Raw genomic sequence first — 19,767 nt, forward strand, 5'->3', positions numbered from 1 at the left:
CTAGCTCTTACATGCATATGAGGCCATTGAAAATACCATGGCTCATTACAAAATTAAGCCTACCTCTCTAGGTCTACGGAGAGAAAAAAGGAAAAGAAAATCCCATGGCTTGGTTCAGGCACACCTTAGTCCTCCAAGTGACGTCTTTGCTTTTGAATACTTTACACTGGTCTTCTGCAGAGATTGTCCAGTGCAGTACAGTATTTGATCTCTCGACTGCAGTTTCCATGAGTGTTGATCATGGATTCATGTAAATGATCTACAACCCTTTACAATTCCAGTCCTTTTTCCATTTATCATTATATTGCTTATTGGTCCATTTATGAGGATATGGGATTATGGTTACATTGATTATTATAGTCTTTGATTTTCATCAATAACTACTTCAATTCCCCTTCATTTTCAGCCAGTAAGGTTGTGTCATTTTCTTATCACGAGTAATTACTAAGGCTTCCTTCAAGCCTGATGCCACGTTCTTCTTCATATGGTCCAGCTTCTCAGATTATTTGCTCAGCATACAGATTGAATACGAGTGGGTACCCGCCCCCCCAAAAAAAGAACCCCCTCTCCCCCAAGCTATTATTTACATTTTTGTTTTTTACCAAACAACCTTATTACCTTCAAAGTACTCTCCATTGCACTTAATGCATTTGTCAAATCTGAGATTCCATTCTTGGAAACATTTTTCAAACTCATCTGTGTGGATGGCTGACAGCACCTCCCCGGTTCTTTCCTACGCCTCTTCTGTGTCCTTTCATGTCCCTCTTTATTCGTGGAAACAAAAAGAAGTCCCACAGAGCAGAGTCAGTCAGGTGCGTGGGGCAAGAGAAGCATGCTGATTTTTGCCAAAGACTGGTGCACTGATAAGGCTGCGTGAGCAGGTGCATTGTCTTGGTGGCAGAACCAGTCTCCATGTGCCATAAATCAGGCCTTTTATGTCACACACTGTTATGCAATCTTTTCAGAAACTCTAACTAGAAAGCTTGGTTAACAGACTGACCTGGTGGAATGAACTCCAAATGCACCCGGAGTCAACATTTTCATCCATTCAGGAAGTTGACAGACGTCCAGAACAAGGTGGATCAATAACCAACATCTTACCCTCCCTTTTTGGGGGGGAATTAGTTTTGAGCTGTAATTAACACATTGTTAATAGTCCCATTATATGAAGAAGGGTTGTGCTGTCATCACCGCAGTCACGTGGGACACCTTTTCTTTCTTGTACCCATTGCTGTTGATTCCCATTCCCCTGGCCCTGCCCTTCGATGCCCTTCGCCTTCTTAGAAACAAGAAAACCACTCGTACACTTGAGTTTTTCCCAGAGCGCTGTCCTTGTAAGCTGTGCTCAAGATCACAACAGTTTCTGCAGCATTTTTCCCGATCAGGAAACAAAATTTCATAGCTTCACACTGTTTTCTTAATTCAGCCATAAAAAACCCCAATGTTTGAGCGAGACTGCTTTTACAAAAAATTTACTGTGACCAGAGAGAACCTTCCCAGGCAACACCACTGCGTGCACTGACTCAAAACAAGCTGTTTGATGCTCCCCTGGTGGGAAAAATTGCTTACTATGAAAGTTCCACTCAGAGGAGGATTTTTCCATTTGGGGTGGGGGTGTGCTCCTTGTAGTATGGTAAAAGACTCTGGTTTTAAACTAGGCACCATCCTATTTTTCTGTTCCAAAAATGGCCATTTGGTCTATGTACAGCTTCCATATAAACAAAATTATGTTCTTAAATTCCTTTTCTTTGCAATGTTATCCATAATGTGATACGAGTCACACAAACGTCTTTGCATAGTGAATAAAACACAGATCAACATCATATTGGTATTCTCTGCTTTCAACTGAGATCCATCTGGCAGCCCCATTTCAGGAGGCAGCATATGAACAAAAACTGCTGGTACTAAAAGAAGCAGTCCAAGCTCCACTGAAGGAATTGGCAAAAAACAAAAAATAGCCTCCAGGAATTGACAAGACTACCAACGGAGACATATGGATTCAGCAATGGCAGTACTTATCTATGCCAATCAATTTGGATGACAGCTACCTGGCCAACCAACTAGAAGAGACCCATATTTATACCCATTTCAAAGAAAGATGATCTAATAGAATATAAAAATTATCCATCATTGTCACTAGTATCACACACAAGTCACATTTGGTGAAAAAATAATTTAAAAACATTTGCAGTAGTCTGTTGACAGTGAGTCACCAGAATTTCCAGCCCACTTGGAAGAGGATGTGGAAGCAGATACAGCATTGATGTCAGGTGGTCCTCTATGCTAGGGAGCCCTAACATTTTTTGTCTCTTATCCAACTACTCTCTTGAAATGCAGGCTCCAAGTTCACAGCTGCTCCCTCTATTAGATAGTAGGTATTTCAAACTCCAACTGAACGGAACTTCTCATCTGTGCAGGCTTCTCTGCTTGGTGACCATTCCATGCTTTGAGTTGTTCATGAATAAAACTTGGGAGTTAGTCAAAAGAGAAGTGCAAAACGCAAGTCACAGTGATATATTGCTAGACACCCACTAGACTGACTGAACATTTAAAAACTGGCGATAGCAAATTTTGGTAAGGATATAACAGGTTTCTAAACTTACTTGCCTGTATGCCCCTTTTTAGAAAAAAAGGAAAAATTACTCGGTGTCCCTCTCCCCCAGCAATTAAAAATGTTTGTTTTATAGACTGCAATCCAGAATAAGGAGCCAGCGCCCCGCAGGGTAGCTAGCTGTATAAGCTACCACTTTGGGAAACACTAATCGAGAGCAAACAGGATGCTATGCCTTGCTAGTAAACATATCAGTGGCACAACCAAAGCTACTGAAATGTGAAAAGAAGCAATGCAAGACACGGACAAGAACTTAACAGGAAATCTGTGAAAAGTACACCTGAGGGGGTGGAAGCCCTAAAGCATTAGAAATCAGGAAACTGCAAATTAAAACTATAATGAGATAGTATGTAATATAAACTACCAGAAAATAAATATTATCAGATTTGGTGAGACGGTAGAGCAACAAGAATATTAGTCACTCCTGTTCAGACTCTGTTACTGCAACTCTTTGTAATACAATTGGTAACTGTCTTAAAAGTTGAACCTAAGCACACACAGGAACCAGCGATTCCACCTCTAGGAGTAAGCCCCAGAGGAAAATCTTTCCCATGCATACTAGAAGGTATGTAAAGAGCATTAGTCATAATAAATAACCAAAATCAAACTGGATATAAAAAAACTGGCTCTAATCCAAATGTCCATAATCAAGGGAAAAGGTAACAGCTATATTTGAACAGCGGAATATTATCCAACAGGGAAAATAAGTACGACAGACACTCTGAACCACAGGGTAAACTGCTGGTGAACCGTGGAGTTTACATCGGCACAGGAGATAAGGGTAAGTAAAAGGCTTTGCTGCTAGGGTTCCAGACACTGGCTTATCCCGCACACAACGTGTGAGCCTGTGTCTACGAGCAAGCCATGGCCCAGGGCCTCTCCTTCCGCAGGACACGGACCCCAGTCTCACCAGAGCGCCTTCAAAACAGCGTCCAGTCAAGACGTGGCCTCATCAGAAGACCCCGAACAAACAACCATTTTGATGCAAATGAGCAGAGTTGGAATGGAGACCCCAAGCCCATCTGTAGACAACTGGACATCCCCTCACTGAAGGGTCACAAGGAAGGGATGAGCCAGCCAGGGTGCAGTATAGCAACGATGAAACATACAACTTTCCTCTAGTTCTTTAATGCCTCCTCCCCATCCCCCCCACCCCATCATGACCCCAGTTCTCTCTTACAAATCTGGCTAGAACAGAGCATGTACACTGGTACAGACAGGAGTTGTCGACACACAGAATCCAGGACAGATAAGCGCCTCAGGAGCAGTAATGGGAGTAGAGATACCATGAGGGTAGGGGAAGGTGGGGAAGAAGGGGGAGAAAGAAGGAACCAATCGCAATGATCATCGTACACCACCACCACCCTCTGGGGGACAAACAGCAGAAATGTGGGTGAAGGGAGACAGCAAACAGTGTAAAATATGAAAATTAAAATAAGTTTTTAATTATCAAGGATTCACGAGGGTGGAGGGGGGGAGGGGAGGGAGGGGAAAACGAGCTGATACCAAGGGCTCAAGTAAAAAGAATATGTTTTGGAAATGATGATGGCAACGTATGTACAAATGTGCTTCTTACAGTGGATGTATGGATGGTGATCAGAGCTGTAAGAGCCCCCAATAAAATGATTTATTAAAACTTAAAAAATTAAAAGCCTCTCAGGTGATCTGCTGGGCACTTGAATTCAAAACAGAGAGGTCAGCTAGAAGACTGTCATGACTGGGTTTGGGGACTCCAAAGGGGTAATCTTGGTAGATTTTCTGGGAAGAGACAGGATGATTATGGAGGCTTATTAGGATAAAATTTTAAGAAAATGGAAAACTCCATTGGGGAGGAAAAGGCTAGGAGTGCAATGCTGTAGAATCTCTTCCTATCATTGCTATGCCCTTGTTGTCCTATGAGATTATTCTTAATCTTAATGTACCTCATCCATGCCTACAACCCTAATCTTACCCCTCAAACATCTTCCTGTTCCCCACACTCAGGGACGTTGAAAGAAATAGTGTGAGTCCTCCAGGAAGCCTTGTTTCGGTGTGGTGTAAATGAAAGGGCAGAGGAGGCTTTGGGGGAGGCTTAGCGGGACGGAAACCCCACCTCCAGGAGTGTGCAGACTGACACGGAGGCTGCTGCTTCATGTATTTTCACCTTTTGTTCAATAGAGGTGTCTGAGATCTTAGCGCAACGCTCTTACTTACCCTCACGTATGTTAGACTCCTGATGAAATCGGAACATGGACCATGGTTTAGATAATGGCATGGTGTGGGGGTGAAATGTGCTCATTCGTGTAACTCTGGTAGTTGTGTTAGCAGATGCTCTTTTTCAGAGGAAAGAGATGCTGAGATGTTTACAGGCGAAGGCATGTGTCAGCTTACTCTCAAAGTCAGGAAAACTGGAAACACAGGAGACAGAACAAGCACACAGGTGACAGAGGCCAAAGGAAACTTGGCAAATCTCAGCTAAGGATATACAAAGGCTCTTTACCGTATTGCACCTTCTCCTAAGTGTGAAATCGTCTCAGAGTAGAACATACAAAGAACACTCCTCGAGCTCTTCAGTGGCAAACGATCCCCGGCCAACTTTGCAGAACTCACAGGCAGGCAGGACGTGGCAGCGCATCATATTAGGCATACGTGCACATGTGATATAATTGTGGGGCAAGAAATTAATGAACGATAGCATTTAAGATCATTTCCTCAGTGAGCATTTGAGGGCATCACAGTGGAATGATGACAGACTTTATTAGTAGACAGTGGCTTCAAAAAATTTGTGGGAAAACGTAATAAAAAGATAATGGAACTTTTCCACAACCGTTGAGAAGCCCCCTCATACAGGAGACAATATTAATAATGGTCTAGTTCTTATGATAGATTCTAGATGTTGGTTTGCTTCCATAGTTCATAACATACCTAAGTTCCATTTATTTTAAATGTATAGCAACTAATGAATACAAAGTAAACGGTCATTTGAAAATCGGTTGTTTACTAACCCCGAGAGCCCAGTGGGTCGCCTGTGAGCAGGGCGCTCCTTTTTCTTTCCCTGCTTTGCTCCTCTCCCCGCTCTCTTCTCTCGTACGGCTGCAGGAAAGCCAACGACCCCTGGCTGTCCATTCAAAACCAAGGGCGTCCTCGCGCTCACGATTGTGGTCCAGGGACCAGGCTAAAGAATCATCACACGCAGTGGCAAATAGGATTTTCTCATTGTTGGGAGCTTTGAAGCCTGAACCTGCTCATAGCTCACTAGGAGCCCTTGAGTACGTATTACACATCAGTTTCATAGCAATAGCATTAAAAACAATCATGATGGAGGGGAGGCTCCACTGTGCTGTAGGCACTACGTGTGTTAGACACTGTTGATTCTTTCTCCCTTGATCCTCACAGAAATCCTGTTATGCAAAGCTCAAGCCAGTTCACCCTTCTTAGAACAAAGGGGAATTTCTATGGTTATGTGGCCGCAATCCGGAAAGTCTGCAGTTCAAAACTACCAAGGGACAGTCTTGGAAACTTGAAAGGGCCGCTCTGCCCTGTCCTACAGGGTTGTTATGAGTCAGCATGGACTCGATGGCAGTGGGTTAAGTTTGTTTATTTGTTTGTTTTGTTTTGCCTTTAATATTCCATACTCCTTGTGATTTCTCTAAAGCTTCCTGTTTCTCTGCCTTTTTTTTTTGCATAAGCTTGTCAAAACATCTACCTTTTCCGCTTTTCCGTCCACCCGTCACCATGATGCCACACCCACTCCAGGCCCGACCAGGCTGGGCCATCGTGAGAAGACAGTTGGCTATTGGGAACCTGCACGTTTCCATGCAGGAATCAGTCCCAGATGACGAACGTTGCTTAGCTGTCGTCCCTTGACATGCTCCCTACCCCCACGTTCAGTACTAGGATTTCCTTCATTAGCACTGGTGGCATCGAGAAGAACAGTGGCTAAGACTCAATCCAAACCCAAAGCACTGCCATCGAGTCTGTTCTAACCCACACTGACCCTGAGTAGGGCTTCCAAGACGGTAAATCTTTGCAGGCGCTTCCTCTCCCTCTTGCAGAAGCCTGGTGGGTTTGAACTGCCAGTGTGGTGAGCAGCCCGAGACCCAGGCACAGTGCCACCCTATGATTCCAGTCCTCCATAGCCAATCACACGGGGCTGCTGACGCTGAATCATTTTAATTAACTAGGCTATGAAAGAAGCTAACACTTCAGATAATTGGCCAATATTCAGAAGAAGGATTATAGTATAGTTCCTTTTTTTAATAGTGCTTTTTAAAAATATTTTGTTAGGGGCTCATACAACTCTTATCACAATCCATACATATACATGCATCAATTGTATAAAGCACATCCGCACATTCCCTGCCCCAATCATTCTCAAAGCATTTGCTCTCCACTTAAGCCCTTGGCATCAGGTCCTCTTTTTTTTCCCTCTTCCTCCCCGCTCCCCCCTCCCTCATGTGCCCTTGGTAATTTATGCATTGTTATTTTGTCATATCTTGCCCTATCCGGAGTCTCCCTTCCACTCCTTCTTTGCCGTCCATCTCCCAGGGAGGAGGTCACATGTGGATCCTTGTAATCGGTTCCCCCTTTCCAATCCACTCACCCTCCACTCTCCCAGCATCGCCCCTCACACCCTTGGTCCTGAAGGTATCATCCACCCTGGATTCCCTGTTTCTCCAGCCCTCATATGTACCAGTGTACAACCTCTGCCCTATCCAGCCCTGCAAGGTAGAATTCGGATCATGGTAGTTGTGGGAAGGAAGCATCCAGGATCTGGGGGAAAGCTGCGTTCTTCAGTGCTTTTTTTTTTTTTTTTTTTAAAAACAACACTTTATTAGGGGCTCATACAACTCTTATCACAACCCATACATATACATACATCAATTGTATAACGCACATCTGTACATTCTTTGCCCTAATCACTCAAAGCATTTGCCCTCCACCCAAGCCCTCTGCATCAGGTCCTCTTTTTTTCCCCCTCCCTCCCCGCTTCCCCCTCCCTCATGTGCCCTTGATAATTTATAGATTGTTATTTTGTCATATCTTGCCCTATCCGGAGTCTCCCTCCACCCCCTTCTCTGCTGTCCCTCTCCCAGGGAAGAGGTCACAGTGCTTATTTTTTTTATCGCACTCTCTGTGTCAATGCAAAATGTGTTCTGCGTAGGTGTGACTAAAGAAATAGTCATAGCTGGCGGACGAGGCAGTTTACAACCACTGACCCTAGTTTGGCTTCTGCTCTGCCTCAAACTAGGAGAACCTTAGTGAGATAATGGATTGCCCACCAGACTGCTCACCGCAAGGTCAGCAGTTCAAAACCACCAGCTGAGCCACGGGAGGCAGATGAGGTTTTCTTGCTTGTTTAAAGATTTACAGGCTTAAAAAACCAGGCTTGGCAGTTCCCCTCTGCGCCTTCGGGTTGCTATGAGTCGAAATCCACTCAATGCCAGCAATTTTGTTGCCTCAAGGTTCAAAGCAGATTTCAGATGTTGTCTGGGGAAGCAGAATGCACAGCACCTTTGTCGCTGTCTGCCCAGGAGGGTCCAAAGGCCCCCCCCAAATTACCGTCTGGAGCATGTCCTCCTCTGGCTGACTCCGTGGCTTACTCTGTAGGCTTATTCACTCCAAACCAGAGCATTTCCAAGTTCAATACAGCGCTTTCTCAGCAAAGTCAAACTTGTCAATGTAACAATGAAGTCATGTTTGTTACCACGGTGGCTAAAGACTCAGTTTATATGAAGTTCAGTGGCATTTTTTCTACTATTATCACCACTCCCCTTCCCCCTTCTCCACCCTTCATTCACACGTCTCTACACCCACCCACCCCCAACAAGATTATCACAAATAGTAGTTTAAGAACTTCCCCAAAAGGGGAACTTTTGGTTTTGTCTTACAACATTCTCTGTCAAGTGTCGGGATTACTATGTAGTTCTAAAAATATGAAGTTTGCCAAATGAGTCCATTTGTTCTTTTGTACCAAGTATCGTCTACCCAATAACCAAGCTTTGGTTATTTCTATATGAGGAGGCCAAGTCTGTAATACATGACTGATTGTGGATACTGCATCAATCCCAATTAATCAATGAAGGGGCCCAGAAACAAGTTCAAGAAGTTAGCCAAGGTGGCCAGACTAAACATGTCCTTCTAAGCAAACAATGTAAATGTTTGTAACCTGCTGTTTTCCCTTGGGTTGTTTTGATCTGATTTCACTTTGAACCTGGTGGTGGTGTGTGGTAACCGAGAGAAAGTATTTTGCAATGTTTGAGCCAACATGGCTCTCCCGACTTCACTGGTGCTCAGTTAATATAAGCCACACTCATCAGTTCACTTAATTTCAAGTGCCATATATTCTAGAGTATAAGCAACCCGAATATCAGCCGAGGCACCAAATTTTACCACAAAAACTGCAGTAAAAATATGCTGAACACTGCTATAGACAAGAACCCGCAACACAGGGAATCCAGGATGGATGACCCCCTCAGGGCCAACAATGAGAGTAGAGATTCCAGGAGGATTAGGCAAGGGGGATGTGTGTGGATCGGTCACAATGATTTACCTATGACCCCCCACTCAGGGACAAATAACGGAAAAGTGGGTGAGGGGCAACGGAGGATGATGTAAGATAAGAAAATAATAATCTATAACTTATCAAGGGTTCATGAGGGAGGTGGGGAAGGAAGGGGGACGAAATGGGGAGCAGATATCAGGGGCTCAAGTGGGAAGAGAATGCTTTGAAAATGATGATGGCGGCATATGTGCAAATGTGCTTGACACACTGGAGGAATGTATGGATTGTGATAAGGGATGTAAGAGCCTCTGATAAAAGTATTTTAAAAAATTTTTTAATGTGCTGAAGAACTCAGCTTAGACACGCGTCTATACGATATACTAACCCCACGCCTCCTAAGGGGCCTTGGGGGTGCAGTGGTTGGCGCCCCAAGAGAGCGAGGCGGCCTCTGCTTTCATGGGCATCACGGCGTTCACTCTGAGTCAGCCCCGAGGCCACAGCAGTGGGCTTGGCTCTTGGTTTTCCAGGCATGTGTACAGATAACGGCGCACCATTCTTACCTTCCGGGAGGTCTCAGTCCTCAGAGAGAAAGACTTGGGAGCAAAAACAAAACCACCTTGTGGCTTCTAGTGTAATGGCTGGAAAATACAGAGAGGCGAGCGACGCACCAGAGAGGGGTGGAGAAGTAGGTTTGCATTGGTTGCCTGCTGCTGCGTAGCAGACCCCGCCACATTCAGTGGCTTACGGCACCAGTCTTGTTAGTGGCTCATGCGGTGGTTGCTGAGAGAAATATGCAAAACAAAACATTTGCCCTGTCTTTTTCACATGTACAATTGAGTGACAGGTGCATTTCCAATGTTTGCCCTTCCGTAGAAACTCAGTCCCCATAAAGTCGGAGTGGGTGTGTGCCTTGAAGTGAACTGTTGGGTCGCTGGGCATCGAGTTTACCATGTTGAGGCACGTGAAGCTGCTTCCCGTCGTGGCCATGGCCTTCCTCAGTCCCGCCCGCAGGGGCCGAGGATTCCCGTTTCTCTACATCCTCGCCAAAGGTGGCGTTCTGATCAGTTACCCTAGTAAAGCGTTATCTTAGGGGATTTTGACTTGCGGTTCCCTAATGACAACAGGAGAGCCCTGGGGGGCGGGGCAGTGGTTGAATATCTGCTGCAGCCGACTGAGAGGCCGGCAGTTCAAACCGACCAGCCACTGTGCAGCAGAAAGACGTGGCAGCCTGTGAGCCCAATCAGTGACTGCAGTTTGGGAAACCTACCGTGCAGTCCTGCGCTGCTAGACAAGGGCACCCCGAGTTAGAGGACGTCCACCGGCAGGGACAGTGAACAGGGAAATCCTCATATTGGGGGCTCGTACAACTCATCACAATCCATCCGTCCATCCACTGTGTCAAGCACATTTGTGTATTGTTGCCATCCTCATTCTCAAAACAGTTGCTTTCTGCTTGAGCCCTTGATATCAGCTCCTCATTTTTAGTCCTCCTCCCTGTCTCATGAGCCCTTGATAATTTATAAATTCTTATTGTTTTTCCATGTCTTACACTGTCTGATGTCTCCCTTCACCCACTTCCCTGTTTTCAGTCCTCCAGGGAGGGGGTTATATGTAGATAGGCTCCCCCTTTCTCCCCCACCTTCCCCGTCCCCTCCTGGTATCTCTGCTCTCATTATTGGTCCTGAGGGGTTTATCTGTCCTGGATTCCTGTGTTTCCAGCTCTGATCTGTGTCAGTGTACATCCTCTGGTCTAGCTGGATTTGTAAGTTAGAATTGGGATCATGATAGTGGGGGGCGGGTAGGGGGGAAGCCATAAAGAACTGGAGGACAGTTGTGTTTCATTGGTGCTACACCGCACCCTGACTGGCTCCTGTGCTAGTTGGCTGTGGTAAGTCTTCGACAGATTTGTGTATTTGCAGATCTACCTTTCCATAGAGATGATTTCCTTTTCTTTCTCTTGTTCTTTTGAATAGGTCATCATTTTCAGTGTCCTTGTAGGCTTGGTGGGGTTGTGTGGGTGCCGGGACAATGTGGTTACTGTTAGTTGCCAGTAAGTTGATCCCAGCCTATGGTAACTTCCTGTGAGCAGACGAGAACTGCTCCGTTGGGTTTTAAAGGCTAGGACCTTTCAGAAACACGGTTGCTAGATTTGCCTTCAGAGACGCTTCTGGTGTACTGAGCCTCCCACCTTTGGTTGTTGGTTGCGTGCTCACCCATTTGTTCCCCCAGGGAGGGACTGCATTAGGGTAGCACAGTGTGTTACTTTTCCCAGTGCCCACGATACTTTCAAAACCACTGATTCAGGTAAGAAGTTCAGAGGCAGGTGTGGTCTCTAGACTTTGCTCATTACTCTATCCCCAGCCCTGTGAAATTTCAAAATAAGCTCAAACTCAGACTTTAACCTGTCAGTGGCTCCCAGACAACTCAGGACACACACTGCTCGTTAGGCCCCTCGGTGGGGACAGCCTGGAGTCTGCTCACTGTGCCCTGTCCAGCTCCAGTTCAGGCTAGCCCGAGGCCCCGTCTTTTAGGCGGTGGCCATACTTGTCAGGACATACACCCTGAGCTCACCCCACCGGAAATGCTGTTCTTTTTCGTCCTGGAGCGTCACGTGGCCGTGGCTGCAGCTCCGTGGCAGTGTCTGTCGGCTAGACGAGGAGAGGAAAGAGTACGAACAACAGCAGGTTTTCCTACCACTTGAAACGTGTCTCTCTCTCTCTCTCTCTCTCTCTCTCTCTCTCTGTTTTCCAGTTTGTGGCTTCTTCCTGTCCTAGTTCACCTAGTTGCTCAGGGGTTCTTCCTTGGTGTTCCCAGGGGGAAGGTTGGGACCCTAGACCTGTGCATGCCGCTGTCTCGGCAGCACCCAGTGGCCGATTTGTTAGCTGGTCCTTGGTGGTGCTGCCGTCTCTCCGATGGTACAGGAGAGAAAAGCCCTCTAAGGTGCACATGTTCCTGAAAGCGAACCTGGGGCTTCCTCACATGGCGATACCAGCTACGAAGAAGAGGAAACCAGAACTTGTGAAGCCTCTCAAGGGAATTCACATATTGTCATTGCTCCTGCACAACAGTGGTCAGAATAAGTCACGTGACACCCCCAGTGGGAAAATAGATTCTACCTTGCGGTAGGAGGCGGCTCAAAGTCACATTGCCAAGTGGTGTGGGGACCAGGACGGGAGGAGCTTGTGTGGCTCTCTGCAGTCTGCTGTACCGTGGAAGCCGATTGTGAACACTTACGTACAAAAGAAACACTGGGATTTATCTTAAGGGCAACAGAAGAGATAAGAGGTGGTTTAATTTTGAGTTTTTACTTGTTTATTTTTAAGGACTCAGGTGATAGAGTTTCTTCCCAGCATCTATGCACTTGGAACGGTTTCTCTCCTACAGTCTACATGGTGTTTCAGGCGATCATGTCCCCGCCTGGAGCAGCCCTGTGTACCTAGAACGTGGCACTCCCTGCTGCAACACCGCAGTAATCATTTCTTTCAGAATTAATACCAAACTAGTCTCAAGGAGATGGAGATTGAAAACATCCCTGGGTCTAACTCTTGCAAGATGCCAGTGTGTTCCCTCCACACAACCCCCCTCCCCAAACCTGGCCTTCCTCTCTTGAATATATTCCCTCATGGCTCTGGGTTCTTCAAATCACAGCAGTGTCCCGCAAAACTCACGAAAATTCGGGTAAATATCTCCAGTGGTGGTGGGTGCTGTTCCATCCAGAATGTGAAGGGCAGGCAGGGGTGGGCCAGAAGTGGGGGCCAGAGGCTGTGCTCCACTCCTGGCTCTCGCAGGTGACAGAACCACACCCCTGCTTCTCAGAGGGTTTATTTCATATGTGGCAGAATGGCATTGTTGGGAATCCTGCTCACCATTCCTATCAGTATCTTCCTCCACCTTCTTACCAGACCCATGCAGGGGAAGATCATTTGGTGGGAAATACATGATAAAATCAAATTTCACCCCAATACAATAATCTACTTTCCACCCCTGGAGACCGTACCTTACTTATGCGTAGATCACCTGGGGCCTCTGGAGAGATGTTTCCGGTAGGCACTGGCCCCTCCTACTAATCTCAGTCAGCCAGGCTTTTCCCAGGCCAGTTTAGAAACAGGTTTCTTTCCCCTCTCAGCTGTAGCATATAATCCTTATAACCACTATAAGGTACAGGAACCAAGATAACCATTAAACTGAAGTGTGGTGTGATTCACACTGTCTACTAAGGTCAGAATTTAAGCTCATTCTATTCCTATTTGTTAGCAGAGAATGCCTCCGAAATGGGACATAGCCACAGCCATCCAACATCCAGAATTATGATGCATCACATAAGGGACGTTTTGCTCACACGGCCCCCACCGTTATGTTGCCGCAACTCAGTGTCACAGCCACCATGTCAGCCCATCTCTTGAGGGCTCCCTCTTTCTCGCTGACCCTCCATGTTGCCACTTCTCAACGGCTAGTCCTTCTGGCTGACGTGTCCAAAGTATGTGAGACAAAGTTTTGCTGCCCTCTCTTCTAAGGAACATTCAGGCTGTACTTGTTTTAGACAGATTTTGTTCTCCCTGAGAATCCATGTTACATTCCGTACTCTTTACCATACCATAACCCAAATGCCTAATTCAAATCCACATCTTTGCAGCAAAAGCTTTAATGTCAGCATAAGAATCACGTTTTGGTTTGTTATTTGGATCAGGAGTGGACCAGCCAGAATCATCTCTTGAATATTGTTTCTACTGACAAGGAGAATTGGTCCCTGACAAATGCCTGCAGTATCCTGTGGTCTGTACAGAGAGGGGGGCTGAGAGCAGAGTATCCTGATGGCCTTGAACTCCTCGTTTTCTGGCGTTCCTATTTGCCTGGCCTGGCACAGATGAGACACAATTAATACAGAGAGGGGGAGACAGGAAGACTAACAGGAAGGTGGGCACCCAGCTTATTTGAGGCATCATCGCTGTTGAGACGTGACTTCACTGGCTTTTGCTGGTATTTAAGAAAACGTTTGCTCTTTATGTTTTGTGAAAAGTTGCCCTGCTCTCTCTGATAGCTTTTCAGCTGCGTCTCTTTGGATTTTCAACATCAATAATATTATTGTAATAAAATAACAGTTTGCCTCTTCTTTCTCCTATATGCGTATGAATAAATATATACATTTGATTAGCTGGAACTTTCAGAACCATGGAATTAAACTGTACAACAGCAATGATACTCAAAAGGTTATCTGTTCTTGATGTCACAAAAAGGTTTCTAATGTTTTCGTCTGGGGTATAATTTTATGGGTATTATCTATGAAATACTCATGTATAGTTAAGAGGGCCTTTTTAAAAGCTAACCAATCCACATTATAAATTGCTTTGAAGGGGAGATGAAACTTTTTCTTTTTTCTGTCATTTTATTGGGGTTTCTTACAACTCTTGTTACAAACCATACATCAGTTGTGTCCGACATATTCATACACATATTCCATCATTCTTTTCTAGAGAGACGAAACTTTTTCAAATGACTTTCCAGGATTTATCAAGATTCATATATGTTCCCTACTTTATAAATAAATCAATTCTATGAAAGTATTTTCCAATTGAGTTTATCCTTATAGTCTGTAAAAATCTGTCCTTGCATTGCTGGTGTAGTATTTTACCATAGTCCTGAGTTTGACTGTTTTACATGGTGTCATGTTAACTAAAACTAGTGCTTGGCAGGACGCCATTGCTCCATTCTGCTGCGCACGTGTTTCCGTTTACACGGCACCTAGTGAAAGAAATGAAGACTGCCGGTAGTTGACCTAGGGAAGTTGACATCTTCCTGTGCTTCGTTTTGGGGTACGTTGTTCCATTCCGGGGGATAAAGTAATGTCGTTTTCCTCTGCCCTGAAAGTGTTTAAAAGGAGCCCAGGTGGTGTAGGTGACCAAGTGCTCAGCTGCTAACCAAAAGGCTGATAGTTCAAACCCACCCAGCAGCACCGCAGAAGAAAGCTCTGGTGATGTGCTTCCATAAAGATGACAGCCAGCACCCCGCGGGGCAATTTCCCTCTGTGACATGGGCCCCGAGCAGTTGGAACCTACTAGACAGCCCCAGTGGTAACCGCAGAGGTACTTATGTGCAAAAGAAAGTTCACCGCCTGACATGTTTGTTAGAGAGCAGCCACACAGCTGTCTCCTTAGGAGAGTCGCCTCTGACCGCCAGCGCACGGGAACGCACTGCTCTTGTGCGGGGCCCTTTTGTTGAACTAACTGGGGTTATTTACATTTGCTTGACGACGGTTCAAACCATCTCGATTATTTTTTCAATCCACATGCATAAGATATGTTATCATTTTCAGATTCTCTGCTCTATTCCTGTCACCTTTCTTGTTCCCAATGTTTAAGGAGACCTTTCCTTTCCTCTTTCCCTTGCGCTCAGAGCTGTTAGAAGTTTGTGAACTTTGGGGTCTTACCAAATAGTACATATTTTAGTTTTCTCCCTCAAATTGTGCATTAACCTTATGTTTCTACATTTATTGACTTGTTTTAAAACTTGGTTTTACTTTGTCCAGCTTTTTCAGCCGAATTTTGCTTATTCTCAGTAGTATTCTGACGAAGCCATTCAAGACTAAGATGTTATGTGAGTGCTTTTAGCAATGTCTCATACCTTGCAGTATGCGTCATTTTCAGTTTGGCCTTTGTAACCATTCCTCAAAGTGCTTCATTCAGCGCTGTCAATTACAACCACCACGTTTGGCATCCACCATCACGATCCACTTTTGCACATTTTTAACACACGTTTGGGACATTTTTAACGTGTAATCTTTTTCTCACTTTATTTTTGACCCTAAAGCTATTAAAGCGTGGATATCACCGGTACAGTTCATAGCTGACCAGTGAATATCTTGAGACTTGATTTTGTCCTGGAACGTGTTTGCAGCCTCAGCAGACTATGCCCAGAGAAATTTGACTTTTCTCTCCGTACTTCCATCTTGCATGTAAAGCTTTCTTGCCAGCTACCTTTCCTTCTCCTCACCTGCCTGTTGTAATGCAGAGTTTTTGTGACTTGTGAACTAAATGGGAGGACCCCTGGCGGAGGTGTAGTGGACTCGAGAGCTCCGCAGCCCCTGCAGGCTGCTCACGCCCAGAGGGACGGCCCTCACGTCCACAGGGCGCCCCCCCCGCCCAGGGGACTTCTCTGGCTTGGAATCCACTCGCCGGCAGTGAGTTTGATTTTGGTCGGTCGCGCTAATATCGAGATCAAAACCTCCTAGAGCAGCAGTTCTCAACCTGTGGGTCGCGACCCCTTTGGGGGAGGGTGTCAAATGACCCTTCCACAGAGGTCGCCCAATTCATCACAGTAGTAAAATGACAGAGATGAAGTAGCAATGAAAATAACTTTATGGTTGGGGGGTCACCACAACATGAACTGTATGGAAGGGTCGCGGCATGAGGAAGGTTGAGAAGCCCTGTCCGAGATCATTAAGTGAGAGATGTTTCAGGTGCTTTTTGGACAAATGCAAATAAAGCATCAAGCAGCATTAACTTGCTTTGCACAATAGATGCCTCCGTCACCGCCCCTTACAGCGCCCTGTTTCCTGTCAGTACCCAGCGGTTTGTACAGATCTCAGAACAATCCATGTGAAAATGATTTCAATATTTAGAAGTTTAGTTCAGGAACTGTGCGGAGAAGGTGGTTGAGTTTGCTGAGGTGAAGGGAGAGAAGCGACTGGCTGACAAAGAGACTGTGGCCCTGCCAGAGAGGAATCGGATGCGTTACAAAGACCAGTGACCGTCGTAATTGATGTATCTCTGTATGTTTTCACCAGGAGCAGGAGGGGGGCTTCTCTCCCATCAAGAGGTACAGCCTCAGAACCCCCCAGGGCAGTTCTGCTCTGTCCTAGGGGGTTGCTGAGTCGGCATCCACTCACTGTCAATGAATTGGATTTGGGCTTGTATATTTTCCACATGCCTATATCTGGGTGTGCTCATTATTGTTTTTTAAGCCCTTTGACATCAAGCAACCCTTGGAGAGAGTAGTCACCCATTTTGTCCACTGAAACACTGAGGCTTAAAGAGCTCAGGTGAGCCGAGTGTGGAACTCAGAGCCCCCGCTGGCCCTGCCACTGTCGCTTTCTAAGGGGCCGACCTAGAGCGACTCCGCCCAAAAGGCCTCATCCGCAGGCGGCCCCTGGTGAGCTGGGGGAGAAGGAAGGAGGGTCTGGCAGGCTGCGTGTGCTCAGTGTGTAACCTCGGTGTCTGTCTCCTTTGAGATCCCCGCAGTGACGTTGAATGAGCTGCTGGGGAACTTTTACGTCACCGTGAAGAAAAGCGATGGCTCGGACTTCCTGGCCACCTCGCTCCACGCCATTCGCCGGGGCCTGGACCGCATCCTGAAGAACGCAGGCGTGGGCTTCTCCATCACCGGCAGCACCTTCACGTCTTCCACCAAGAAACTCAAGGAGAAGCTGTGGGTTCTGAGCAAGGCGGGGATGTCAGGGGCGCGGTCTCGCAACATCGTCTACTTCGCCCTTTCCGACGAGGAGGAGATGTGGCAGGCGGGCTGCCTGGGGGACGACAGCCCCATCACACTGCTGTCCACCGTGGTCAAGTACAACAGCCAGTACCTGAACATGCGGACGCTGCAGGAGCACGCAGACCTGATGTACGGTGACATCGAGCTGCTCAGAGACCCCCAAAACCAGCCCTACTTCGCGCGGACCGACAGCGTCAAGCGGGAGAGCCGGAGCGGCTCGGCGAGGGTGTGCCACGGGAAGATCTACCACGAGCACGCCCGGGGACACAAGCAGTGCCCTTACTGCCTCCTCTACAAGTACATGTACATCCACCGGCCGCCCACCCAGATGGACGCCAAGTCCCCCTTCTACCTGACGGCGCGCAAGGAGGCCGCCGACGTGGGCGGCGTGTGGTACGAGGAGCAGCGGATGGGCCTGCGCTCCCTGCGGGGGATTGTCCCCAACTTGGCCAAGAAGGTCAAGCTGGAAAACTGCGAGAACTTCACCTTTGTCTCGTTCACTCAGGTCTCCAGGAGGCTGGGCTCCCACAGCTGCTGCCAGTGAGCCCCCGCCCCGGGCCAGACCCCCGACAGGCGAGGCGGCCTTTGGCTCTGGGTGTCTTTTTAAGGGACAGTAAGTGGGTCTGAGTCACGAGCACGTCTTATCCCATCGTTGGGCACCGTTGTTCAGATGGAGAGTCCAACCGTGTACACAGCAGCGACGGACACCAGAGTGAGCAGATTCATTCTATCTAGTGCCTTTTTAGCACAAGTTTTCTTTAAAAAAAATAAGAAAGACAAATAGGTTGAGTAGTCATTAAAAACAAACATCCCAGTAGCCCAGCAGCTTTGTGTTGTGACAAACACACACGCTCTGTGACTTGCCCTCCGCGTGGCGAGCGGACCAGGGCAGAGACGGTGAGCAGCCACCTCCAGGGGACCTGCGCTGCACGGTCCACCCCAGGGAGTCGCCGAAGGCCACCTGGATTCTGCTGAGCGAGCGTGCAGCCTCTGGTGGAGGGAGCCCCGGGGACTCCATCAGGGCCGGCAGCCGAGACAGAAGAGTGACAGCGGGCAGGGCCGGTTCCCGGGGCCTCGGTGGCCCTGTGTGAGGGCATGTCGGGGCACGTCCAGCGGGGAGGGGCCTGGGAAAGTCGCTGTGATTCAAATGTGAAACCCTCCCGAAGCACAAGTGCCTACATTTCGTTTCTCAGCACCACGTGGAAGCCATTTTCATTTCACGGTTTGGTTTGGTTTTTGCAAAGTTTCAAGAACTGTCTGTGTGTCCAAGCAGCACACAGCACGGGGTCTGGAGGGCCACCCTGGGCAGCTTCAGGCGTAACCAGGACAGTCTGGCAAAGCCAGCTGCGAAGACAGCAACTCCCAGCGTGTGTTTATTAAAGAGCTTGACATATTTTTGTCAAAGTACGACTTTTCCTTTTTGGCTGTAGTAGTCGCCAGCGTTTAGGTGGGTACCTGTGACTGGGACACAGTGCCCACCAGGTAAGCCAACCTGGCGGAAGGAGGGGTATAAAAATCAGAACATGATGATTACTTTTTTTTTAATTTAATTTTTTAAAATTTCTTGATTACTTCTTAGTACAGTTTGAAACCATTTTACTCAGGTAATGTTCAGCCTGACCCCATGTTATTTACAGCCGCAGGATTGTGTAATTTTTATTGCTCCGAGACACGGGAAAAGGGAACTCACTGAGTGTGAATTAATAATGATGTGGAGGTATCTTTCATTTGTAATTGAGGGGAAACTGCTCTATCTTTATACCACTATGTTCCTATGTAATCTTTCTAATCCCAAATTAAAATTACAGTACCGAGTCATTTTTGCAGGAGTCCTAAAATCAATCCTACTTCTTTAAAGCATTATTAATAGTAGTATTTTAATTGTGTTTTTTTTTAATCATTTGCTGGTCACTGAAACTTTGCCAGAGAAGATACCGCCAAGGCTGCCTTATGGTGTGATGTCATGTCAGCGTCGTTTCTCTTCAGTCACTGTGCATTATAGCCTCGTCTACTAGGTGATTGTTCCTGAGTATGGAGTAATTTGGGTGTGCTTTCATCTCTGTAGTGTGACTTGATAGCACACAGGTGTGTGGTTTACCTTCGGCGATCTTTAGGGTTCTGATTACGGAGAGACAGACACTCATCATGAGGAACCGAAGGGATGGTTCGTTTAAGGAAAGCAGAT

At 46.8% G+C, this 19,767-nt stretch overlaps 1 protein-coding gene across 2 annotated transcripts in view; it reads left to right on the plus strand.

Annotated features, from left to right (window-relative positions):
- Positions 1 to 19,397, plus strand: part of KIAA1958 (KIAA1958 ortholog) — a 171,141-nt gene extending 151,744 nt beyond the window's left edge. For both annotated transcript variants that reach the window (XM_075560328.1, XM_075560327.1), the window contains one exon: positions 17,320 to 19,397. In XM_075560328.1, coding sequence (XP_075416443.1) covers positions 17,320 to 18,126 — 807 coding nt within the window. In that variant the 3' untranslated portion in view covers positions 18,127 to 19,397. The remainder of the gene's footprint in view (positions 1 to 17,319) is intronic.
- The last annotated feature ends 370 nt before the right edge of the window (positions 19,398 to 19,767 follow it).

This window comes from Tenrec ecaudatus, chromosome 10 (assembly GCF_050624435.1).
Source record: "Tenrec ecaudatus isolate mTenEca1 chromosome 10, mTenEca1.hap1, whole genome shotgun sequence".
NCBI classification, from domain to species: domain Eukaryota; kingdom Metazoa; phylum Chordata; class Mammalia; order Afrosoricida; family Tenrecidae; genus Tenrec; species Tenrec ecaudatus.